The sequence below is a fragment of the Heloderma suspectum genome, chromosome Z, assembly GCF_057233095.1.
Source record: "Heloderma suspectum isolate Gila_16-S chromosome Z, 16-S_ref, whole genome shotgun sequence".
In the NCBI taxonomy this organism is placed as follows: Eukaryota; Metazoa; Chordata; class Lepidosauria; order Squamata; family Helodermatidae; genus Heloderma; species Heloderma suspectum.
Window position 1 is genome coordinate 8,912,288 of NC_139476.1, and position 25,650 is coordinate 8,937,937.

Below are 25,650 nucleotides of genomic sequence, written 5' to 3' on the forward strand. Positions count from 1 at the left end.
TGCATACTTGTGACCGGCCATTCACAGAAGTTTGCGGGTCCATTATACGACGTGCCAACATCCAGGGCCCCTCTTGTGCTTTTTCCAGTTTACTCTATTGTTTAAAAAAAAAAAAAAAAACACCCTCAAATAATCAGCTTTTAAAAAATACAGTTTAATACAGGGCATACTGCTATTTTTCAGCTGCTGGACAGTGCAGTTTTCATTGAAAAATATAGAACGCCCCGGGAAGCTTGCTAAGAAAGGGAGTTTTGTCACGTTCTTCATCTAAGGAGCCAGTCCTCATTATGCCACGGAAATGGAAGCAAAATGCTCTGGGGGCCCCCGGATTTTCCTTTAATGTAGAGGCACCATGTGTTGTGCTCACATCCTATCCCACAGCACTGGAAGGAGATGTTCTTGTAGAAAAGGTTTGGATCCACACAAAGCTGCAATAGAGAAGGCAGGGATGCTGTCAGTGGGCAGAAAACAGAAGACTTGCAGTAGGGGTTGTGCGGACGTTATGGAGCCACCCCAGCTGCATGCTGGGTTCGGACGACACGGCAACCCGTGCTGCATCGTGGGTAATAATGTAAATCGCAATTGCGCGTCCAGCATGCACTGAGGCGGGGAAAGAATCACGATAGTTTTTTTCACCCCTGCAATCGTGCGAACCCTACCACAGAAAAAGCTCAAAGCTTTGTACTGTCTCCTACAATGTGGCTTGACATAGCTTACCTGCCAAAGTTTTACAGATGAAAATAGGGAGGGGGTCAGATACAGCAAGGGTTACGTTATCATACCTCACTAAAGGCACTCAGTTATGCATCACTAAATTATCATACATTGCTAAAGGTATTTATGGCAAGCAAAATTATCAAGGGACTGGAGCAACTCCCCTATGAGAAAAGGTTATCATATTTTTGGCTTTTTCGCTTAGAAAAAAGACAAGTACGGGGAGATGTGATAGAGGTGTACAAGATTATGCATGGTGTGGAGAAAGTGGATAGGGAGACATTTTTCTCCCTCTCTCATAATGCTGGAACCCAATGGAGTCATCCCATAAAGCTAAAAGGTGGGAGATTCAGGACAGATAAATGGAAGGACTTCTTCACACAGCACATAAACTGTGGAATGTGCTACCAGGAGATTTAGCGATGGACACTAATTTGGGTGGCTTTAGAAGGAGACTAGACAAATTCCTGGAGGAGAAGGCTATCGATGGCTGCTAGTCCTGATGGATATATATAATTTCCAGCATAGGAGGCAGTATGCTTCTCAATACCAGTTGCTGGGGAACATAGGCAGGAGGATGCTATTGCACTCATGTCCTGCTTGTGGGCTTCCCACAGACATCTGTTTGGCTACTGCGTGAATGGAATGCTGGACTAGATGGACTTTTGGTTTGATCCTGCAGGGCTCTTCTTATGTTTTTTTATGTACTCTGCCTGCTGGGTGCTGTGTTCATTTACTCTGGAACAGTCATCCCTCCATTAATTTTAAAGCAAAGATGGCATTTTTATTTGCTTAAAAATAGACTAGAGAAACACAACTGTTCCACAGTACATTATCGACAGTTCAGAATAGACCCCAGCACCTGCAGTGTGACAAGCTGCAGACTGCATGGTGCCTTAGCATTCATGCGCACATATTTAACTATGCTTGCTCTAGAGACAGGATGTATCCACATATCTACTCCTCGAAGATTTAGCTCCTGGGGGTCTTGGAGAAAGAACATGAACCCTGAAGAATGACAAGTTGAGGAACTCTTTTATTATTATTATTATTATTATTATTTTAACCAGGCATTGCCAGAAGGTAAAAATAGAAACAAAACCAGGGCGATTTCCCCAGACAGGAAATTATTCCTGTTAAACTGGGACAGCTAGAGTATATCATATTTTTAAGTGTTTTGTGTACATTGTAAAAACTGGAGCAATGCTCAGATTTATGGCAGTTAAAGTAGGGTGCCCAAGCCACTTTCCCTGACTCTCCCCAGTTTTAGCCAAATATTATCTACCCTTGCTTTCTAAAAACAGTAGTTAAAGGAGCTATCAGAACCAGTGGGGCAAGTTCAGTTCTAAGTGTGGCAAGCCAGACGGGCTGGTGCGTTTGTGGGTTCCCCTGCTGATTTTGCGGAGCGGGGCCCTGGAAGTCCACAGATCAGAACAGGTAAGAAGCCTCAGAAACAGAGAATTTAAGGATAGTTAGATGCCCACCCCCACCCCCACCCCCACCGCACAGGCAAAATAACTTGTGTCTTTTGAAAATATAAGCAGTGAATTACAGATGCTGGGCTGGGATAATGGGCATTGTTGTCCAACGCGTTGGAGATGCCGACTGCTTTGAGTGCTTTCTGGCCAGCGAGCCACAAGGGGGCGCTGCGTTACTGCCTTCTGCTAATCCGGAGTCACTCGCGTTGGATGTAGTGACTCTAACACCTCCAGGTGTTGCCCGGTAAAGCCGATTCGGCTTGTCGGAGAGGACAGAAGGCAGGTCTCCTCCGCTTTCGAGACCCAGCAGCGGCCCAAAAGTCCTCCCCGCCGCACACATCCTTTTGGTCTTTCCCCACGTTGGAGCTGAATCGATTTGCAAAGGAGGGTAAAGGGGAGGAGATGGGATGCGGTGGAGGGCGGGCCAGATGTTGCAGAAGGCTTCTCTCCTTCCCCGCCCATCACCCGGGCATCGGATCTGGCCACTGCCTCCGGGATGGCGAAGGTGGGAGTCGCCACGGGACCCGACAGCCTCACCTTGGCCAAAATCAGGTAGTGCCCCCCCTCCCCCAAAGCTGGAGGGGTCAAGAGAACCCAGGTGTCTTGGTTCCAGACCTCAGAGAGGACTCACGCCTATGGGCTCCTAGACAGATTTTCCGACACCCCCACTTTCTCATTTTCAACACACCCAAAATAAACCAGGGAATAAATGAATCCAGGTGTCCTGGTCTTCAGACCGATTCCCCTCTCCCCTTCCACCAAGAATCCAAACATATCTATTCAGCTCCCCTTCAAGGAAGAGCCCTGGTGACCTAGCTGCACCTCCCCCTCCTCTTTTTATCTCACCCCCACAAAGAGCCCACGCATCCTGGTTGCTCTTTAATAATATCCCTGTTGTTATCCCTTTTATTTCTGCTTCCAGAAGAAACCCAGACGTCCGAGCTCTCAGCCAAAACTTTCCCCCTCTTCCCAAGCCACCCAGTTATTCCAGCAATTTTGTCCTAGTCCCATTCTTGGCTCTCAGGCATACGGTCAGTTGCTACTGAAGAAAATGCACTCTGCATGTGACCAGAGAAGCTAGTAGTAGTAGTAATATTGCTAATACTACTGCATATTTATTTCAGTAAATATGTATATCCCACATTTCTGCCCAGCTACAGTGCCTCTAAGGCAGCTAACAATTCAGGTTTAGAGAGAAACCTGAAATATATGTAAAATTAAATTGATTGTCAATCTAAATGTGGTGGTGCCTGCTGGAATCAGTGGTAGTAATAATAATAATCACAACAACAACAACAACAGCAACATGTTACATTTGTGATGTGTTACATTATGCCTGGTGTGGAGAAAGCTCATAGGGAGACATTTTTCTCCCTCTCTCAAAATACTAGAACCCAGTGGGGTCCTCCCATGAAGCTGATAGGTGGGAGATTCAGGACGGATAAAAGGAAGGACTTCACACAGCACAGAGTTGAACTACGGAACTCACTTCCACAGGACGCCATGATGGCCACCAACTTGGATGGCTTTATAAAAGGGGATGGACAAATTCATGGAGGATGAAGTTATCAATGCCTAGTAGTCCTGATGGCTCTGTGCTACCTCCAGTACCAGAGGCTATGTACACCAGTTGCTGGGGAACATGGCCTCTGTACACCAGTTGCTGGGGAACATGGCCTCTGTACACCAGTTGCTGGGGAACATGGGCAGGAGGGTGCTGTTAGCTCATGTCCTGTTTGTGGGTCTCCCGTGGGCAGCTGGTTGGCCACAGTGTGAACAGAATTTTGGACTAGAGGGACCCTGGGCCTGATCCAGCAGGGCTCTTCTTATCTTCTTATGGTCTTAACTGTTCTTAGCTATTTCTGTACATGTAGATCGTACAATTCAATTGTAAATAGCGGAATGCCTTGATACAAATCTACAGTTGTGGCCACATTTGGAAAAACAGTGTATGGCTCTGAGATTTCTAGCTAAAAAGGATATTATTGAGCTGGAAAAGGTATTGTATTTGTTTTTATTATGTATGTCGCCTTGAAGCCTTCTGCTACAGGGCGACACAGAAATCAAATAAATGAATAAATAAAATAAAAAGTGTAATAAAAGCAACCAAAATGATCAAGGGGCTGGAGCAAATCTCCCATGAGGAAAGGTTGTAACAGCTGCAGCTCTTTAGCCTAGAAAAAAGGTGAGTACTGGGGGATATGACAGACACACGAAAGTATGCATGGTGTGGAGAAAATGGATCAGGAACTGTTTTTCTCCCTCTCTAATAGAAGTCATCCCATAGTAGAAGTTGGGATGACCCAGTGTAATTGATCGGCAGTTGATTAGGACAGATAAAAACGTAATGTGTAATTAACTTATAGAAGTCTCCATCACAAGATGTGTTGATTGCTTCAAAGACAAATTCATGGCAGAGGGGAGGTCGTCTATCAAAGGCTGTTAGCCATGGTGATATGAGGTCTCCATGTCCAAGGGATCAGCCCTTAGTCCTATCTAGCAGAGCTGCTGTTGCAGATCACAGCATTATCTACAGCTGGACAGCTAAATAAAACTTCCATCTGCCAGTGCAGTCTACCTCAGAATACCAGGTTCTAGGGATGAACAGAAGGGGAGCATGTTGCCTTCATGCCCTGTTCATGGGCTTCTTGACACATTTGGCTGTCATCTGTTGGAAATAGGGTGCTGGGTTATTTGGACCTCTGACCTGGCCCAGCAGGGCTCTTCTTATGTTCTCCTCGGAGCCTGGGCTGATGCTTGCTGTGTGCAATTAGGGTGGCCATGTGTCCTACTTTGCAGAGGGCAGTCCTCTATTTGCTGCAAAGAATATATGAGTGGAGAGGCCAGGCCTTGAAGCTGCCCATCAACACAGAGGTCTCCTCACCACAGTTTTCCCCACTATGGTAAGATGTTTCTATTTAAATTATAGTTATTATTTCTTCATTTCCAGCTCTACATCTTAAATAGCATAAGCAAATTTCATGCGGATCTGTGTGCTCTTTTGTCATCAATTTTGATGATGCATTTCCTCTTTTTTTAGCAATGTTTAAGTGGCCACCCTGGGTGGAGTGGAAGTACAGTTCAGACCTAGCACTTGTGTCTATAGAATGTACAAAATCCTTTCGGGACACCACTGAAAAGGAACAAACTGCAAGCAAGCATTCAATGAAACATATTGGAATCCTATTACCCATAAGATTTTGCAGACTGGTCGTCACAAAGCAATCCGTCCAAGAAGCAGCAGTGGGCAAAACCAATATAGTTCTTACAGAGGCACTCATTTGAGATCATAAGAAGCGGTGGACCAAAAACAAGCTAAAAATCACCTTCCTAAGAGGTCCATCCAAAAAGCCACAACTGCAATCAACTGAGAGAAAATGGAGCACCTGGCTGGGGGGTGGGGGGGAGGCTTAAAGAAGTATGGCATCAGTTTTGTCTAGTTTCACTCTTATTTCTTGTTGGTAGTTTTAGGCTGCAATCCTGTGCACGCTTATCCAGAAGTAAGTACCATTGAGCTCAATGGGGCTTACTTCTAAGTGTAGCGTGAAGGTTTGAGGCCTACAGAGGCAAAGGGGAAAAAGGGTCAGGCTTAGAAGCCTGGGTTTGTTTTGTTGGGAGGGGCTATCCTGAGAGGAGCAGTTTCATTTCCTTGTTTAAATTTCAGTTTCATTTCCCCAGTTAAGGTTCCGTTTCATTTCCCCAGTTAAGGTTCCATTTCTTCAGGTTTGCAGTAGTACTTTCAGTTTTGCAGGAGGAGGGAAAACAGAGTCGGAAAGACCAGATCAGGAAGAAGCAGCCTAGAGGGGTCTAAGTGCAGCTAGGGTAAAGAAATTTGCATTTTGCAACTTTTATATTCTCTCAATGCCCTTTATATCACTCAGCTCTACTGTGTAAATACTTTTAAGTTGTGACTGGCTTGCTGTAATTTACCAGTAAACTGTTGTGGTTAAACCCCATGAGTGTCAATCACCCCACACCTACAGCCTCAACCCCACCTTACTAGAAAGGGGAAGTTAAAAGAAGGAAGGTGGGACTCTTAAGGAGGCAAGAGAACCTTAAGGAGCTGCTCAGGGCATCCAAGTCATAAGGGGAACCCTGACAGTACGATTGCACTGTTAGTATTGCAATAGCAGGAGGAAGGATCCAGAAATCATGCTTCATATTTTTGCAATTATTTGATGACTGACTTCATAAATATTACCACACAGTAAAACAGCAATCCTATACATGCTTACTTGAGAGTATGTCCCATTGAATTCAGCAGGCTTGCTTCTGAGTAGACTTATGTAGGATTGTACTGTAAGAGTTTTAAAAACCAATAGATGCCAAACAGAGACCAGGGGCAAAAAGGGTTGGATATTTTTTTTTTAATGCAACACTTACTGTACTTGCAGACTAGTTAGCTGTGTTTTGTGTCCTGCTGTCAGCGCCGCCACCACCCCACTGCCACTTCCTCGTCCTCCTTGGTTCCTCATTTGGGCACACACAGCTGGATGATGTTGGAGGTAGCATAGCCATCAGGACTAGTAGTCACATTGCTGAGAGGTGAGAGAGAGCAATCGTCTCTTGCTTTTATTGCAGGCTGAGCTCAGTCTGGGAGAGAAAGGCCAGATCTACACTATTGCTTTATAGCAGTATTGAAGTGCAACGATAACCGGTGGGGCACATTCCACATTCAGTATACTGCTATTGCCGTGTTCTCTCCTGCTTTTTATTCCACATTATCCAAAATACCAAATGTCGCTGTGTGTCCTACGAGGTATAAATGCACAAAAGGGATATAGCGTTACCGGGATGGGATTGTAACGATACGATGCAAGATTTGAGAGGGAGGCAGCCTTGACAAACTGACAACAGTGACCTTTCCCGCCGGCCCTGGCCCAGGATCAATTGGCAGAAAAAACTAGACTGGTCTGAACATGGAGGTTTCTGCCAGGACCGTGGAAGCGGCCTGACTGAATCAGCCTACACCTGGCATCCTGTCAGGCGAAGAGCCTCGTGAAAAGCTCACCCCAGGTCCTGCCGCTTCCACCAGGGAACCTTCCCGGAGAGAAGCCAGGTCTTTTCCTTTGGATTTCTCCTGCTCCGTTCCTTTAGCACCACTTGCACGTTTATGCATTTATCAATTAATTGGGCACTTACCTTATTTATTGGGCGGGGAAGACTCTCAAGCCATCTTTTTTCTTTTGCGGGTGAAGTTGCACATTTGTGCCCGGGAGGTAGGAGCTATGCTAACATCTGTTTCCCATTGGATTCCCCACCTCTCCTTTGTTGCTTGCTACCCCAGCAGCTGGTATTTAGATGCCAGGTTGGATCCGAGAGATCGGCCTTCCCAGAGATCCCTCCACCCAATTTCAGGTCATCCCCCCACCCCTCATCACAGCTCACCCCATTCAGCAGGTAGCATTTTCAGGGGGCTGCCTTGGGAACATGTGCGTGTGGGAATCCACTTCCATGAGCACAGTTGATCTCCCTGTAGACTGCCCCTGTGCATGGAAGTTCTATTTAGCTAGCTTGGTTAGTAGCCACCCTCCATAGAAAAACATAACAACAGTATTGCTGGATCACACCAAAAGTCAAGTCCCTAATCTTGTTTTCGAGGCCAGATATCCCCACAAGCAGGGCTTGAAGGCCCACAGCGCCCCCCCCCCAGTTCTTTCCTCCCCAAAAGTTGGAATTCGGAGATCATAGAATCATAGAATAGTAGGTTTGGAAGGGGACCACAAGGCCATCGAGTCCAACCCCCTGCTCAATGCAGGAATCCAAGTCAGAGCATCCCTGACAGATGGCTGTCAGGATCCTGGCCAAGATCCTGGCCTTCCTCTCTGAGACCACATTTCAAGTCCTTGAAGAGTGCTATCCCATCTCCCCTCAGTCTTCTCTTCTCAAGGCTAAACATGCCCAGTTCCTTCAGTCTCTCCTCACAGGGCTTTGTTTCCAGTCCCCTGATCATCTTTGTTGCCCTCCTCTGAACCCTCTCCAGTTTGTCTGCGTCCTTCCTAAAGTGTGGTGCCCAGAACTGGACACAGTACTCCAGATGAGGCCTAACCAGTGCTGAGTAGAGGGGAACTTGTACTTCCCGGGATTTGGAAGCTATGCTTCTATTAATGCAGCCCAAAAGAGCATTTGCCTTTTTTGCAGCCATATCACATGGCTGGCTCATATTCAGCTTGTAACCTATAACAATTCCAAGATCTTTCTCGCTTGTAGTGTTGTTGAGCCACGTATCCCTCATCTTGTAACTGTGCATTTGGTTTCTTTTTCCTAGGTGCAGAACTTAGATAGGCTGCTTCAGAAAATGGAGGTTCTCTTATTGAGGGTAGAGGTCACACCAACTGTCCCTAGGACTGTTTTCCCTCCCATGTCACCTGAGCTGTTACATAAAGTGATAGCGATCTCTGGGTTTGTATCTGGGCAGGACTGCTTATTAACAGCAGAAGCTCATTATATTTTGCTAATGACAGGCTGACAGGAGGTTGCTTGGTGCAGCGGATTAGAAAGAACTGAAACCAAGTGGAAAGAAAAGCTATTTCTTCACTCTCCAGGGTTTCTTTCCACATCTGTATTTCAGACACGTGACAAGGTCATTTAATTTTGAACATATCCAAGAGAGGGGGTCTTCGAAAACATAAGTGAGACTCTTACCCTTCTCCCCCTCCCCCCGCTTCCCTGAACCGCTTCACACTGAAATTGTTATTGTACCCTGTGAAGGTTTGACACCCACAGAGGCAAGGAGAAAGGTCAGGCCTAAAGGCCTGGGTTTTTTTGTTGGGGGTGGTGGTGGTATCCCTGTTTCATTTCCCTGGTTAAGTTTCAGTTTCAGTTTCCCAGTTAAGTTTCATTTCTTAAGGTTTGAAACAGTACTTTCAGTTTTGAGGGAAGAGGGTATATAAAAAGAGCAAGATAGCCAGCAAGAGCAGAGTCAGGGAGACCAGATCCTGAGAGTGCAGGAAGAAGCAGCCTGGAGAAGTCTAAGTGCAGCTAGGATAAAGGAACTTGCGTTTTGCAACCTTTCTTTTTAAGGCCTTTTAAAAGACCCAGGTCTATTGTGTAAATATCTTCAGTTGTGATTGCTTGCTTTAATTTACCAGTAAACTGTTGTGGTTAAGCCCTGTGTCTAGAGTGTTAATCACTCTACACCTACTGCCTAAACCCCACATTACTGGGAAGGGGAGGTAAAAGAAGGAAGGTGGGACTCTTAAGGAGGCAAGAGATCCTGAAGGAGTTCCTCAGAGGATCCAGGTCATAAAGGGAACCCTGACACACCCCATTCTCTTCCTTCAGTAAAAGGGGTGTGATGATAATGGCTTTCCTCATTATGGTAATGATGGACTGCTACTTGCCAGAAGGACTGTGTTTGAGGGAGTGCTGGTATCCACCCTGAGGCTTGGGATGAGGGAGGGCAACATGGCATAATTGACCAAGTCTCTCTTCTCCCCAGCTGTGTGTCTGATGTATCAGGAAAACACGGGAAGAGCAAGAAGAAGATGGCAGAGCAGAAAAAATCCCAGAGCTTGGAGGAACCTGCTGTGGGATCCCGCAATTCACACAACCCAGCCTTGTGCCGGTAAGTTTCTGCAAAGGTGGGCTTTCCCCAACCCGGTGCCCTACTATGTATTCCAGCGCTGGCCATGCTGGCTGTGGGTGATGGGAATTGTAGTCCAACACACCGGCATTTACATTTGCCTGTAGGATTCAGATTTCCGTTGTGTTCCTCATCTCTTTTTAGATCCAAAACCTATGATCCGTCTTTCGCCAGAGAGACAGAGAAAGAAGCTGTCTCTGCCCAGCATAGGAACTCTGTCCCCAATGTATCCAATGTAAGTTTGAGGGTGGGGTGGGGGGTAACGTATACTCCCACTGTCCCAATTGACCAAAGCTAGTCCTGATGTTTTTGTCCCTATCTGATCTTTGCTCGATTTGGGAAGCCTTGTTAACATTTTGCTAACGTTATCATTCTTCAGGGTTCAAGTCCCATCCCCGAAGCTAAATCTTTTCAGTTGAAGGTGGATGCATCTTGTCTAAACTGTCTGTTGGCATGTATACTAATACTGCATTCTCTGATTGCCAGTCCTTCCGTAGTTGAAAAGGCACCATCCAAGCACAAGAACCTAGGGCGTTGCAGGCAAAGGTTGCAGAAGTACGAAAAACGTTTGCAGAAATCCAAAAACCTTTAGAGGACAAAACCCCTATGGGAGCATCCCCTCCTCCCCCAAAGCTTGAGAGCTGAGCATACTTGGTGCCCACAGAACTCTGTTTGTCACTGGCGGGGAGAGGGGAATGGGGTGGAACTGCCCAGAAGAGGGCATGGCTGGCCAGCTGGAACCTTGAACAAGAGCACACCATAAGGCAAAATTTTGTTTCAGGTCCAAGTTAAAAGTAGAAAACGTATAAAATGTGACATTTACACCATCAGGGTGTTTACCTTTGCAACTCAGTGCTTCAGCTTATTTGGTTGTGATTTTTGAATTCTGCAATATTTATGAAACTTTTGATAAAACAAGTTCACCTTTGCATCTCAGTGCTTCGTATTATTTGACTGTTATTTTTGAATTCTGCAGTATTTATGACACTTTTGATCAAGCGAGCTCACCTTTGCATCTCAGTGCTTCATCTTATTTGTTATTTTTGAATTCTGCAGTATTTGACACTTAACAAAACGAGCTCACCTTTGCAACTCAGTGCTTCGTCTTATTTGATTGTTATTTTTGAATTCTGCAATATTTATGAAACTTTTGATTAAAAAAATACATTAAAAAATAAATTAAGCACCCCGAGTTTCTCCCCCCGCCCCCAGGCCACTGGCTAATCAGTCTCTTCCTTTCCCCCTTGACAAGCTGATGAAACATGCTGTCAACTTCCACCGAGTGTTTAAAGATCTTCCTGAAGAGGAGGAACTCTTGGAGAGTAAGTAGTTGGCTGCCCACCCCCACGCTCCATCTTCATGCTTTGTTATGCCCCTTCCAGCGGGAGGAGCTGTAATTCAGTTGCAGAGCATCTCTCTGCATGCAGGATTCAATCCCTGCCAACTCCAGTTAAAGATAGTATTAGGGAGCAGGCAGTGAAACAGATACCCTCTCCTGGAGTCACTTGAGACCATCCCATACTGCAGGGGTGCAGAACCTCTTTCCGCATGAGGCCTGAATTCCATTTCTGAGAAGCTCTTGGGCACCACGTTCCAGGGGTGGGCAGGGGCAAATGGCCGAGGCCAAAATACTGAAAAGACTGGCCCATTGTCTCTTAAAGCGCTTTCTGCCAAGCCTTAGGAAAGGCATTTCAACCTTTTAGAATGAGGAAAACCCACACAAAAGCTGGGAAAACTCAAAATGGTTGATGCATGGGGAAAGGGGCATGGGCCAGCAGAAGAGGGGGGGCCATCTGGAGAAGCTCAGAGGGTCAAGTTTCACCCCCGGACCTGAGATTCTGTAACCCTGACATAGTGGACATCTGTCCAGCTAGAGAACTGGGTTTGATTACCCAAAGGAGAGCCCTACTTAGGAGAAGGACTCAGTGGCTGAGCACATGGCTTGCATGGAGAAGGCCCCAGGTTCAGCCCCCATCTAGCCTCTCCCTCTCCAGTTAAAGGACCAGGTAGCACAGCATGGGAAAGACCCTTCTCTGCCCAAGACCCTGGAGAGCCACTGCAAGTGAGGGCAGACCATGGACCTGGCAGAAGGCACCTTCCTATGTTCCTAGGCTTCTCCATCTCCCCCACTCACCCCCATTTCCCTATTTTGTTCCACAGCATTCTCATGTGCCTGGCAACGAGAGGTGCCTTATCATGGCCGCCTGTACATCTCACACAGTCACGTCTGCTTCTACTGCAGTATGCTACGGCGGGAGGTTAAGGTAGGGGGCTCTGGGCTGTGGCAGCTGAACATGGGTCTGCTGCAAATTCGGACTGGGCTTCCTGGGAGAAGGGATGAGCACATGTTGAGCTTTCCGTCCCTTTTTTGTTTCAGAATTTTGCCCTGCCCTGCATTCTCCTAATTCCAGTTTGACTAGGAGAACTGAGATTAATTTCAGGATTGCAGCATATGCAACTTGCCACAGCTTGCAGTTTATTTGCCTCTCTTCCTCCTGCATGCACGTTACTGATCCAAATCAGGCTGAATGTGCTTGTAAGCATGATTGCATTGCAATTCTATTTTGTGCAGAATTGTATTGATGCTACACGCATGTGCTCCTGCGTGTCTGTAAAGCACTGCACGAAAAGGATCTCGATGCAACCGTACGTACCATCACCTCAAGAATTATTTTGGGCGGGCGGTGTTTTTATTCATTCTCATGTGGACGTTGGTAATGTAGAGGACAGGAAAAGACATGAAGAAACTGATAGATATGGCAAGCCACACATGAGCACGGCTCTGTGAAAACTTTGGAACCAAAAAATAAAAAAAGCATGGAACAATGGAATATTTGGGATGCATTGTCTCCTCTTGGGCAGGAGTGCACAATTGGTTTGCCCCCAAGGGCACGTCCAGTGCGAGGGCTTCACATACAGACATGGGCACACAGCACCCACATATGTACACAAATGCACAAAAACACATATGCACTCTCTTCCCTCTATACTCATACACACTCTTCCCCCCCCCCCCGACACACACACAACATAAGAACATAAAAGAGCCCTGCTGGATCAGATCAAGGGTCCATCTAGTCCAGTATTCTGTTCACACAGCTGCCCATGGGAAACCCACAAGCAGGAAACAACTGCAACTGCACCCTCCTGCCCAAATTCCCCAGCAACTGCTGAACACAGGCTCACTGCCTCTGGTACTGGAGGTAGCACAGAGCCATCAGGACTAGTAGCCATTGATAGCCTTCTCCTCCTGGAATTTATCTAACCCCCTTCTAAAGCCATCCAAGTTGGTGGCCATCACTATGTCTTGAGGGAGCGAATTCCATAGTTTAACTCTGCGCTGTGTGTAGAAGTCCTTACTTTGATCTGTCCTGAATCTCCTACCAAGCAGCTTCATGGGGAGACCCCATTGGGTTCTAGTATTTTTAGAGAGGGAGAAAATGTCTCCCTATCCACATTCTCCACACCTGGCATTTTTGTAGACTTCTGTCATGTCTCCCCTTACTCACCTTGCTTCCAAGCTCAACAATCCTAGCTGCTGTAACCTTCTCTCTTAGGGGAGAGGCTCCAGCCCCTTGATCATTTGAGTTGCCCTTTTCTGCACCTTTTCCAGCTGTACAATATCTTTTTTGAGGTGCTAGTGACCAGAACGGTACACAGTATTCGAAGTGTGGTCGCACCATAGATTTATATACGGGCAGTATGATATTGGCAGGTTTATTCTCAATTCCTTTTCTATTCCAAACACACGCACTCTCCCCACAGACATACAGACACACACACTTCCTCCACTCTTCGCACTGTCCCCACATGCACGTGAGACGTCAAACATTTGTTCTCTGCTGCCCCAGAGGGCAAAGGAATCAGTCTATTGGGCTTAAGTTATAGGAGGGTAGATTTCAGCTAGACACTGGGAGAAACTTCTTAAATGTAAGAGCAGTTCAACATTGGAACCGATTATCTGAGCTGGGGACAGTGGAGGAGGGACCCTTTCTCAGTGGAGGTCTTCAAGCAGAGGCTGGGGTTGTTTGAGATGCTCAAGCTCAAGTTTTCCTACTTCAAGCAGGCACAGGGACCAGATGGCCTACTGGGTCCCCTAAATCGGGTCCCAGACAGAGGAGGTAATCCTGTTGTGCCACATCACCCCTGTGACTGACAGACAGTAGAAGCCAGTATGAACACAGGCTTAGACCCACAGACACATTTTCCCGTGGCCTGTCTGACGAAGATCTAGAAGCAGCAATGAGTCCCTAACTTTCTCCTGCCTCCCGTGTTCTTGGATCAGGTCGTCATTCCAGTACCATCCATCAGTGTCCTGAAGAAGGCCAATACAGCCTTGTTGGTACCGAATGCCATCTGCATCCGTACAGCTGAAGGAGAAAAGGTGGGAAGTCCAGAGTGATGTGAAGGGGGAAAGTGTGTGTGTGTGTGTGTGTGTGTGTGTTTGCACAATGGAAACTCAGAATGATTTACTATCCTGAGAAACCCATTTTTAAATTTTAAAAAAAAGCTTCTTGTCTTTAAGGATACAAAGATTACGTTTTGAAAGTGTGTGAGCCAACTCAAGCCAGGTGATGTTTCTGAAGGTGGGGAGAAGGTGGGGTTGGATGCTGGGCGAGATTTCCACTGGCTTAGGGGCTCTGATTCCATGTCGTAGGCTTTTTGTAACATTGAATCTGCTTCTTTTAGTCTTGGGGAGGAGTACATATGTACACATTTGCATAATTTCTATAGATCCTGGAATTCAGCTGTTCTAATTCCTTTTGAAGGAAAAAAAATAAGCTGATCCTACAGCTGAAGCTCAAATATTTTGGCCACCTAATGCGAAGAGAAAAGTCACTGGAAAAGACCCTGATGCTGGGAAAGACTGAAGGCAAACGGAGAAGGGGACGGCAGAGGATGAGATGGCTGGATAGCATCACCGATGCAATGAATATGGACTTGAGCACGCTCCGGGAGAGAGCGCAGGACAGGAAGGCCTGGCGTGCTATGGTCCACGGGGTCATGAAGAGTCGGACACGACTGAACGATTGAACAACAACAGGATTTGGGTCACCAGATATACTAGGCACAGCACAAGAAATTAAAACAGCAATACAGTCCTTGTTTACAGTGTTATAAACAAATAGATATGGCATTAAAGGAAAATGGGCTTGGCAGGGGGAAGGAAAACAAGCAGATTTAGTAGCAGTAGTATTATGGAAATATTGTTGTAAGGGTCATCTGTTTAACCACATTCATCCAATCCCACAGATATTCCTATGAGCCCTGTAGAGCTTGAAAGATTCTGGTTGAGCCCTTAGGGAATGTACTTGGAAGACTGTCTTTTTTGGTGGCAGTAATTTATTTATTTCATTTATATATCACCCCATAGCTGAAGCTCTCTGGGCAGTTCACAGAAATTAAAACCACAAAAGCGCAGCATAAAACAATGTAAAATATCAAAGCTTAACCCTTTTATGTTGTTCAGTCGTTAAGTCGTGTCTGACTCTTCGTGACCCCGTGGACCATAGCACACCAGGCCTTCCTGTCCTCCACTCTCTCCCGGAGTGTGCTCAAGTTCATATTCATTGCATCGGTGATGCTATCTAGCCATCTCATCCTCTGCCATCCCCTTCTCCTTTTGCCTTCGATCTTTCCCAGCATCAGGGTCTTTTCCAGAGAGTTTTCTCTTCGCATTAGGTGGCCAAAATATTTGAGCTTCAGCTTCAGTATCTGTCCTTCCAATGAGCACTCAGGGTTGATTTCCTTTAGGATGGACTGATTTGACCTCCTTGCAGTCCAGGGGACTCGTAAGAGTTTTCTCCAGCACCACAGTTCAAAAGCATCGATTCTTCGGCGCTCAGCCTTCCTTATAGTCCAGCTCTCACAGCCATGCGTTGCTACTGGGAAAACCATAGCTTTGATTATATGAACCTTTGCCGGCAAGGTGATGTCTCTGCTTCTTACTATGCTGTCTAGGTTTGCCATAGCTTTCCTCCCAAGGAGCAAGCATCTTTTAATTTCATGGCTGCAGTCACCATCTGCGGTGATCTTGGAGCCCAAGAAAGTAAAATCTGTCACTGCTTCCATTTCTTCCCCTTCCATATGCCAGGAAGTGATGGGGCCAGATGCCATGATCTTAGTTTTTTAATGTTGAGTTTCAAACCAGCTTTTGCACTCTCCACTAGCTGAGGAAAGAAGGGAAGCGAAAAGGAAGGGAGAAAGGGGAAGATATATCCAACTGAATGCAGAGTTCCAGAGAACAGGAAGGAGAGACAAGAAGGCCTTCTTAAATGAACAATATAACCCTACAACCAGAATAAAATCTAGCAGCAATGCAGAGATTTAAGATGCAGATTTAGAACAGCAGAGCTAAAAGATGAGGAAGCTAAAATGCTAGAATACTGGGAGAATAAAACTTCAGCTAGACAGGTGTCGGTGCTGGGAGCATGGTCCTCAAACCCTGAACTTCATGTGTGTGTGCTTTTTTATAAGAATAAAATCCTGACCAGGCTTTTTTGTCTAAGGTGAATTCCATTTTTCATAGCGCGTGGGTTATCCTGCCTTCATTTTGCCTGGATTCACTGCATGCTCAGGAGAAAGCGTGGTACAGATGAGATGTATGGAGGGTGCTTTGTTTTCATCTGGACGGCCTTGTCCAGAAAGGTGGAATCTCTTTGTTTCTTTTCAGGAAGGATCTTTGGTAAAAGAAGCTTTGTACACCAAGTTGGTCTAGGAGGCTACAACAATGCATTGCAGAGGCAAATAAGGCATGTTGCTTCCTCAGGGGATCATGGCCCATTTGATTAGGGCAACGTCGCTATCTACAGCATTTTGGGGAAGTGCTCCCCAAAAGAAACGTGTCAGGCTGCTACCTGGGCATCAGTCCATCCTTTTACCCACCATTCAGGGGCGTTGCTAGGAACTTAAATAATTTGGGGCCTAGTGCCATAGGAAATAAATCTGCATAAAATTTACATATGCAAATTTAAATCTATGTATAAAAATTAGAAATGGTTGCCAGGATGTATTTAAATCTCAGAGATGACAAAGCTCATTCATTTCTCATCTATCTCCTGCTGAGGGGAGGGGCAGTCCCAAAGTTCTTTGGATGCCCTCCTTACTGATTTATTATAGCGTCGTCCTCAGCTCCCCAGACAGTTTTCAAGAACTGTCTCTTCTGAAAGACAGGTGGACTCCCAGAAGTGCTTCTCTCCTATGGCTTAGTTGCTGGAACTAAGAGCTTTAAGGCACAATCCTGCGCAGGTTTAGACAGAAAAATGCCCTGGCTGGAGCATGCTGGGAGTTGTAGGACGTTTTTCTGTCTCAACCTGCACAGGGTTGCTCTTTAAAGTGGTGAAGTGCGCTGTTTTGTGGCTCAGCACTGCCTTGAAGAGAAAAGGCTCCAGTGTTCTCTGCTCTTGTGTCAAAGGCTGGTGGGCCATCAGAGAAGCCGTCTGAAACCGGGTCAAGACTCGGTGTCCACAGGATCACCTGCTCTGAGCGGGCACAGCTCTCTGTCCTCTGAGGCAGAGAATGGTCCTTTCCAACCCTGGATATCAATTTAACTGCAAAGCTTGAGGGCTCTCTAGAGCAGGCATGCCTCAGGCCTGGAGGCCAAACCTGGAGTTCCCCAGATAAGAACCTCAGAAGAGCCCTGCTGGATCAGACCAAGGGTCCGTCTAGTCCAGCATTCTGTTCACACAGTGGCCAACCAGCTGCCCCAGTGGGAAGCCCACGAGCAGGACATCAGATAGCCAAACCCCCTTCCTTTGGCTCCACCCACATTCCTCCAAACACACATCATTTGGGGGTCTCCCAGCTGTTGTGCCGTTTCTTCCCCATTCCAAAAGGTTGCAATGCTTTTCTTACGGCTTAGTTATTGGCAGTAACAGCTTTAAGCAAAATTATGCTGGTATGTTGGCCGCACCTCTTTGCTTTCGTCCCGCACCCACCATTGGAAACCCCCCCGCTCCCACGCAGCTTCTCCAGAACAGAATTTGGCCGTCGGGCTGAAAGAGGTTCAGCATCTCTGCTCCAGTGGGGTCCATTTCATATCATAGGGTGATGCCACAGTGTGATTTCTGCCCTCTTCTCTCCACCGCAGTTCCTTTTTGGATCGCTACGTTCACGGGAAAGTGCTTACCAGCTGCTGCGTTCGATTTGTAAACACCTACAGGTAATGATGCTATCAGCTGTCCTGATTTGCCCTGGATTACCTGTTACAATGCAAGTCTCCTGGCTTTTCTACCCCAGTGGCTCTCACTTGTACATTCGGTCCTCTTTAACCTCAGAACCTGCACCAAATGGGTCCAAAGCACCCTGGTGGGTAACCAAGCTAATCCCAACAGACAAACATCACTACAGACAAAATTGCAAATTGATATCTATTTCAGGCTTTATTTCAGGAAAATAAAAAATATTTAAAAAGTGGCATGGTGGTGATATGAGCATTAGAAGCTTTATAATTACAGGGGAAGAGAATGCAACAAAAATAGAAGATTAATTAAAAGAATTGCAATTGCCAAAGCTAGTATTATGAGTCTGGGTGATAGGATAACAGTTTGAGTTTCTAACATTGTTATGACTCCTCCTTCCAACTTTCTCCTGTTTACTACTCTGCTGCTGAGACTTCCTTTCCTCCTCCTCCTTGTCCTAGGATAGCAGTCGGAACAGCAGCCCAATCACACCTTATGCCAGCTCGGACCATCTCCTGAAGATATCCTTGGTAAGGGGGGGGGAGGTGCACGCGCTCTGAGATGGGAGGGTGGCAAGTCAACAAACTTCCATTTCCGTGCATTTTTATTCTCGGGGATTATTGAGAAAGTGAATGAAAATAAAGTAGCCAGAATCATAATTAACATCTTTGATGTACTCTATGGTGCATCCACATTTGGAATACAGTGTACAGTTCTGGTGTCTCCATCTCGAAAGAGAATATTGCAGATCTGCAAAAAGATGCAGAAAAGGGCAACCAAAATTATACTGGGGGTGGTGCTTGGAGCACCTTCCCTATGAGACATTATCATTTAAGGGAGAAAAGCTATGAAGGGAGCATGGTAGAAGTTTGCAAAATGATGCATGGGTGGAGAAAATGGGTAAGGGTTGTTATCTACCCCTTTTCATAATAGTAGAACTTGCAGAACAGCCAATAAAATGGTTTGGTAATGCTAATTTATGGAAGTAGTTACTGGAATTGTATTCAAGGCTTGATGGTGACCATTGAGCTGAAATTTGCTAAGGTACCAAAGGGCATTTCTACACCAGCCTAAAATCCTGCATTTGAAACGGGGCTTTCTGCTTCCGTTTTAAATGCAGGATCACAACTGACTCCACTTTACATGCACTTCCTTCCTCCCCCCCGCCCCCCGTATCTGAGCCTTCCACTCTCTTTCATGGATCTCGCTCCTCTTCTTGCTGCTTTTCCTCTTTTCACGGAGGAAACTCAAGCGGAACACAGCGGGGTAATTAGATAGCTCATGATCTGTGATCTATTTAAAGATGGAACAAAGGGCATTTAGTGTAGGAGATGCCCTGGAGGGTCACGGCATCCCGTAAAGAGTCCACAAACTTCCGTGAAGGAGCCGTCTCAATCGCAGGATATAAGCTGCGTGTGAAGGAGCCCACATAGCTCCCCCTTGGCCAAGCAGGTTGTGAGATAAAAACTCACACCTTTAGGGGCACAAACCTAGAGAGAATACCCCTGATCAACATGTTCAACCTCAGCACGATTGTCTTAATGAAGACAAAGGCAGCTATAATTAGTGCAATGCAATCTATGTGAGGTTGCTGTCAGGAATAGCTTAAAGAAGTTGTTTAAAGCTGATTTTAAAGGAACTGGCTGCCAGTACACTTCCAGTCCATATTGAAGGTGTTACTGATGATATTTAAAACCCTCAGCATCTTGGGACTTTGATATTTGTGCCTGTAAAGTATTGCCCAAGTGCTGGGATCTCCCAAGTGACATGTTATGAAGAGATGTGACAACCCTCAAATAACCCACAACACCCAGGTTCGCACGACACAGCAAGCTGCAGCATGCATATTCAAAATTGTGGCCAGCATACGTTTCGGAGCACCGTGGGTTAATTATCCCATGGTGGGTTATCCTAACATGCGAACCAAATCAATAATAAAATGGGGCTGTTCACACAGCACGGCAGCCCACGGTGGGTTATTTAATGTGGGGTGGGGTGAATATGCCACTCCCACTTGGGAGTTGTCGTGTCATGTGAACCCATGCATAACCCATGGTTGCCGGGTTCACACACCACCATGACCGCCCCAGAGTGTGCCTGCATTTGGGGTTGACGGCAGCGAGGGCGCTTCCAGAAGGGCTGTGTGTTTGGTCAAAATGCTTCCAATTGGTGCTGATTGCTCTAAAAACAACACACCCATCTGTCGCGGGCACTGAGGGTCCATACCCCAGCAGGGGCCCTGAGGCTCCTCCTCTTCCCCATTGCAGCCTGCTTGTTCACCTGCCTCAAAATCTGGCCCAGACAACAGTGGTGGTGAAAAGGAGGATGCAACACAGCACCAGGAGAAATGGTACCCAGGTTTTGCATGCCTGGGTACCTGACAGCCCCATCAAGCTGATGTTGGCTTTATGTACACCACAAAGATGATCAGGGGACTGGAAACAAAGCCCTGTGAGGAGAGACTGAAAGAACTGGGCATGTTTAGCCTTGAGGAGAGAAGACTGAGGGGAGATAGGATAGCCCTCTTCAAGGACTTGAAAGGCCGTCTCAGAGAGGAAGGCCAGGATCTCTTCTCGATCATCCCAGAATGCAGGACACGGAATAATGGGCTCAAGTGACAGGAAGCCAGATTCTGGCTGAACATCAGGAAAAACTTCCTGACTGTTAGAGCAATATGACAATGGAACCCATTATCCGGGGAGTTGGTGGGCTCTCCCATGCTGGAGGCATTCAAGATGAAGCTGGACAGCCATCTGTCAGGGATGCTCTGACTTGGATTCCTGCATTGAGCAGGGGGTTGGACTTGATAGCCTACTAGGCCCCTTCCGACCCTACTATTCTATGATTCTATAATGGCAGTGAGAAGGGGGACTCACTGAGGGAGGGGGCCCATGGAGGGGTGTCTTGCCCAAGGACCCTCCAAATCCTGGAGCCAGTATTGTACCCATCTTCACCCTGGCTCAGAAGGTATCGGCATATATAGTCTGTGGCGGTATCGAAAAAATGACGCATTATTTATTTTTGATTCAAGGAAAGACAAAACCGTTAACACTTTATGCAATATGGTGGAGTTTTATTCAACATACAACTCAACCAGATTTACAACAACATATGCCCTTTTCTGCTTTGAGCAGCTGGACATTATAACAACTAAATGAAGATTACACAGCACGTTTACTATTTCTTAAAATTGTATTACTTTTTTGTAACAACTTATGGTAAGATTACCATAAGAAAATAATAAAACCTAAAAAAAATAAAAATCTTCACCCTTTCTCTTTCCTTGTAGCTCTCAAAGGAGTTGGGTTCAAATCATACTCCGCCAGAGCATGAAATCCTTCCAGAGGAGCCAGGTGAGAACTGAGTGGGTTTTTGCTTTTTGCTTTATTTGCAACATTTGCATGCTGCACGATAACATAAACATGAGAATGATTTAAAAAAATTAAAAATAGAACATAAAACTGAAAATCAAAGGCAACATAAAATGTAAGCAACAAAACTCACAGCGACCCCAGAATTAAAAGCAGAGATTTTATAAGAAAGACACCTAAACTCCTTAAGTTATTTCAGGCCTGGGTTAATAGAAAGAATTTCGCCTGGGACGAGAAAGACCACAGGCTTGGCCTGGCTCTGGCTCTCCCCTGCAACATGGCATCTTGTCTCTAAGAACTCTGTCTGTATATATTTGCTCCCAGTGCCAGCCCAAGACCCTTGTCCTGTCCCCCCCAGTCCAGCCCTCATCTGTGTGCTGAATTTAAACTCTCTTCCTTCTGCATGTTGATGCAGCTGCACCAGGCAGGGGAAGAAGTATTAGCAGCAGGGAGCAGTGGTGCAACTGGGTCATCTTAGACCCTGGATGCAATGGTCTTATGCCTCCCTGCTTGAGATAGCTCTATGTATTACTTCAGTTGAGAAACATTTCTCCCCTCCCCGCCATTCCATGCTTCACAACTGCTTCTACATTCCTGACATGTTAGAGCAAAGAAACAAAACAAAGCTATTTGCCAACCCTGATTAAAAAAAAGAAATACTCTGACCATGTGCAGTTTTGCATTTTAAACTCCCTTAAGCCATGGCTCCATCATTACTATAGGAATACAGTGGTATTTGCTTCTGCTGCTCATTTGCTTAGGAACAAGCATGATTTTCTCATAGAAAAGGATAATGCATTTTTTAAAAAGTAAAAATAATAAAGTGAGTATGTGTACCCATGTACGTGCCCAGTTGGCTGCCCACAAACTCTGACATGTTTTTAAAAATAAGAAAAGCAGTGTCAGGCCCGGCAGGCCCCTTCCTTCCCACGCTGATCCAGATGCTGCTGTGGGGCCTGTTCGCCACAACCCCATCCCCTGCCACTCCCTGGAGAGCCAGTTGGGCCATGAGGACCTTGTACCTCATCCCCAAGGTACAGCCTTAATTGCACCTCTGTCAAAGAGCAGGCAGGCACTGAGAGTTTGGGGACCCCCTAATCTGTGATCAAAATGGAAGCATCTTGATAGGTAGATGTTGCCCTGGGAAGAACCACAAACAACCTCAGTATGGTATTGCCCATCAAGAACAGCTGCGCTGAAGCACAAGAGGTGAAGGTTTTTAGCTTGGCAATTGTGACTGGAAAAGAACGGATTCCCCCCACCTCTGCTTCTGTTGATGATCTGCAGATCACCAAATCTCTTCTGGAGTACAGCTTTTTCACACCATGCCGACGACTGTGTGTGTGTCTCATTTCACAGGTGACATGGACGGGGCACAGAAGCTACCCAGAGCGCCATGTGAACAGCCGCAAATGGCAAGAAGCAGAGGTGAGTCGGAATCTTGCGACTTGGACCAGGGGTAGGTTCAAAGGCAGGCTGGATACCTGGGCCCATGGGGATTCCTAACCCAGCCCCCACTCAGTGGGCTACCAAGGGCTTGGGGAAGAGGAGACGAGGGAGAGGGATGCCCTTGTTATCTGCAGTCTGTGATAACAAGAGGATTCTATGCACGCTGCTGCCCTTCCATGTGGACCCCTTGCAAGCACCAGCCAGGTGCACTTCTGTTTCTCGTCCCGAGCAGGAGGGGAGCAGGAACGAATCTGGCAAAGGACGTGCCTGACCCGCTCAACAACAGTGAAATAACAGTAGATCCCCCAGGCCCAAAGTTTGCCCCTGCCACTTGTCAGCTGCCCTGGAATCTCATGTTGAAAGTTGGTATAACTTTTTTTTTTTTAACATCAATCAGTCATGACAGAAATAACTCCAACCTTCCAAGCCTGGCTAAATGACTTGATGCTTTTGAACTGTGGTGCTGGAGGAAAATTCTGAGAGTGCCTCGGACTGCAAGAAAATCAAACCAGTCCATGCTCCAGGAAATCAAGCCAGACTGCTCGCTTGAGGGAATGACATTAAAGGCAAAACTGAAGTACTTTGGCCACATAATGAGAAGACAGGACACCCTGGGGAAGATGCTGATGCTAGGGAAAGTGGAAGGCCAAAGGAAGAGGGGCCGACCAAGGGCAAGGTGGACGGATGATATTCTGGAGGTGACGGACTCGGCCTTGGGGGAGCCGGGGGTTGCCACGGCCAACAGGAAGCTCTGGTGCGGGCTGGTCCATGAAGTCACGAAGAGTCGGAAGCGACTGAGTGAATAAACAACATCCCCTAGGAAATGTTCCATCTTTCCCCACAGCCAGTGCTCTGTCAGGCTCTGGAATAATGGTGCATGTGAATAGTGACTCTTGCTAGCCAAAAGTCTCCCTCTAGCTTTTCAAATGCAATACCCAGCAGAGTTTGGGAAGGTGACCCCCCACATCTAGCTACACATGAAGGTCTCAAATGGACATGGAATTGCAACAGGGTAGCTAAATCAAGGTATGGGAAAGGATGTGTTTGGGGTTTAGGTTTTTAGTTCGGAATATCATTGTGATATTGCTTTTTAAAATTTGTTTTGTTTGCATGAGAGAGCACTTGGAGCCCTATAATGTGTTTTGGGTATTTGCTGTGTGTGTGTGTGTGTGTGTGTGTGTGTGTTGGTGTGTACACACGCACACAAAAACAGCATAGGTAGAGGAAGAACCACAGCTTACAAGGACGCACAGCTTCAAGCCCACAGAGAGCAACTTGTGCATCACCACCACTTCCCAAGGCAACTCCTCCATTTCTTGTTCGTATCAGAGCGAAACTCCCAGCTCTCGCACTTAGATTCAAACAGCAGGACTGATTTTGTGCTCTTTCTCTACCCCATCCTTCTGACTAACTGGTGTCAGCTTGTCAAGCTCTGCTGGGTGTTGCATTCCAAAAGGCAGGAGAGAGATTCCCAGCAATCAGGAGACCTTCCTTTCATTGAAGCCAGCCATTTGACAAAACATCAACCAGTCATCCTGGGTTTACCATCACCTTAACTATGTCAGGACTCTTTCTCTACCCCATTCCCACTGACTAACAGGTATCAGCTTCCCAAGTTCTGCTGGGTGTTGTATTCCAAAAGCTCAAAAAAAGATTGCCAGCAATGAAAGGAAGGTCTCCTGATTGCTGGGAATCTCTCTCCTGCCTTTTGGAATGCTTCTTCAACAGTATTGACATGTTTGGCGTTCAAAAATCAGTTAAACACCTAGGACGCAGTGAATTCTCCAAAATGTAAATCTCTCAGCTCCTCCTTTCAGTCATTGTCAAAACACTTGAATGACTTTCCCTTCTCTTTGCAGGCAGGGAGCAGGCTACAAAGTCATTGAGAAGCTGGGAGGTTCAGCTCTGCCCTCTCAACACAGTCATCCTTATCTATCTCTTCTTGTGAGTGGATCAGTGTTTTATTGGGTGGTGGGGAGACATGCATCGAGGGACTGGGATACATATCTAGTCAGTCCCAAAACTCACTGGGGGAGCCCTGGAGCCAGTGGCCAGCTCTCAGCCTAACAGTGGGTACCTCACAGGGTTGTTGTAGGGATCAAATGGGAAAAAAGAAGCCTATCTGTAAACACCCTAAACTCTGCCAATGAAAGGCAGGATTGAAACATAATATAGCAATGAACAACCCCAACAAAAATGATAGGCAGACTTGGTATACTCAATTTTCTAAATTTTTTAAATAAATTTGAATTCTGGGGTATCTTAAGATATGCGACTATATGGAAAGGTTTGTAAACTGTAAACAAGTTTCCAAAATGTACTTTGATTCTCCTAGCCTTGACAGGCTGCTGAAGCCACCCACCCCCAACACCTGCTGTCATAGTGGTTGTGGGAAAGGCACTGTGCATGCTTAGGGGCACAACTGACATTATCAAAACTCCAGTGTCGAGCTTTGACGCTAACAGTAACTTCTGGGGCTGAACTAAGGGTGGCCTGAAATGTTATCCCTTCCTCTGTGCCAATTATTTTTTAACTTTACATCTTTGTCCATCACTCAGGGTTGTCGTCTTGCTTCTTTCTTCGGGCTACATCGGTTTGCGTATTGTCCAGCTGGAGGAAGAGCTGATTTCCATGGGGGCATGGCCTGAGCTGGACCTACAGCATCGGTGAGTGCTGTTTCCCCACCCAGCTTTGCACAGGTTGTTGCAGCCCTTCATTCGATACAGCGAAGTCTTCAAGCTCATTGATGCAGCTGTCAAGAGTTGGACAGATTTTGCATGTCCCGTCTGAGTGAAGCCAAGGCTCCTGGCACCCCTAGGCACAGACCCTGCCATAGTGCACCCCCAGAGGGAGGGCGCCTAGGTTTCATGTAT

The 25,650-nt window shown here is 46.4% G+C and overlaps 1 protein-coding gene across 5 annotated transcripts in view; it reads left to right on the forward strand.

Annotated features, from left to right (window-relative positions):
- The first annotated feature begins 2,431 nt into the window (after positions 1 to 2,431).
- Positions 2,432 to 25,650, forward strand: part of LOC146333618 (GRAM domain-containing protein 2A-like) — a 28,234-nt gene continuing 5,015 nt past the window's right edge. Inside the window, exons 1-12 of one of the 5 annotated variants that reach the window (XM_084825983.1) lie at positions 2,432 to 2,744; positions 9,634 to 9,759; positions 9,922 to 10,012; positions 11,030 to 11,099; positions 11,938 to 12,041; positions 14,063 to 14,161; positions 17,867 to 17,938; positions 18,419 to 18,487; positions 21,247 to 21,310; positions 22,688 to 22,756; positions 24,637 to 24,721; positions 25,336 to 25,443. In XM_084825983.1, coding sequence (XP_084682109.1) covers positions 2,689 to 2,744; positions 9,634 to 9,759; positions 9,922 to 10,012; positions 11,030 to 11,099; positions 11,938 to 12,041; positions 14,063 to 14,161; positions 17,867 to 17,938; positions 18,419 to 18,487; positions 21,247 to 21,310; positions 22,688 to 22,756; positions 24,637 to 24,721; positions 25,336 to 25,443 — 1,013 coding nt within the window. In that variant the 5' untranslated portion in view covers positions 2,432 to 2,688. Of the gene's footprint in view, positions 2,745 to 5,924; positions 6,015 to 7,084; positions 7,252 to 9,110; positions 9,243 to 9,633; positions 9,760 to 9,921; positions 10,013 to 11,029; positions 11,100 to 11,937; positions 12,042 to 14,062; positions 14,162 to 17,866; positions 17,939 to 18,418; positions 18,488 to 21,246; positions 21,311 to 22,687; positions 22,757 to 24,636; positions 24,722 to 25,335; positions 25,448 to 25,650 lie in introns of those variants that run through there. The other 4 variants (XM_084825984.1, XM_084825986.1, XM_084825988.1 and 1 more) reach the window with 4 other exon arrangements.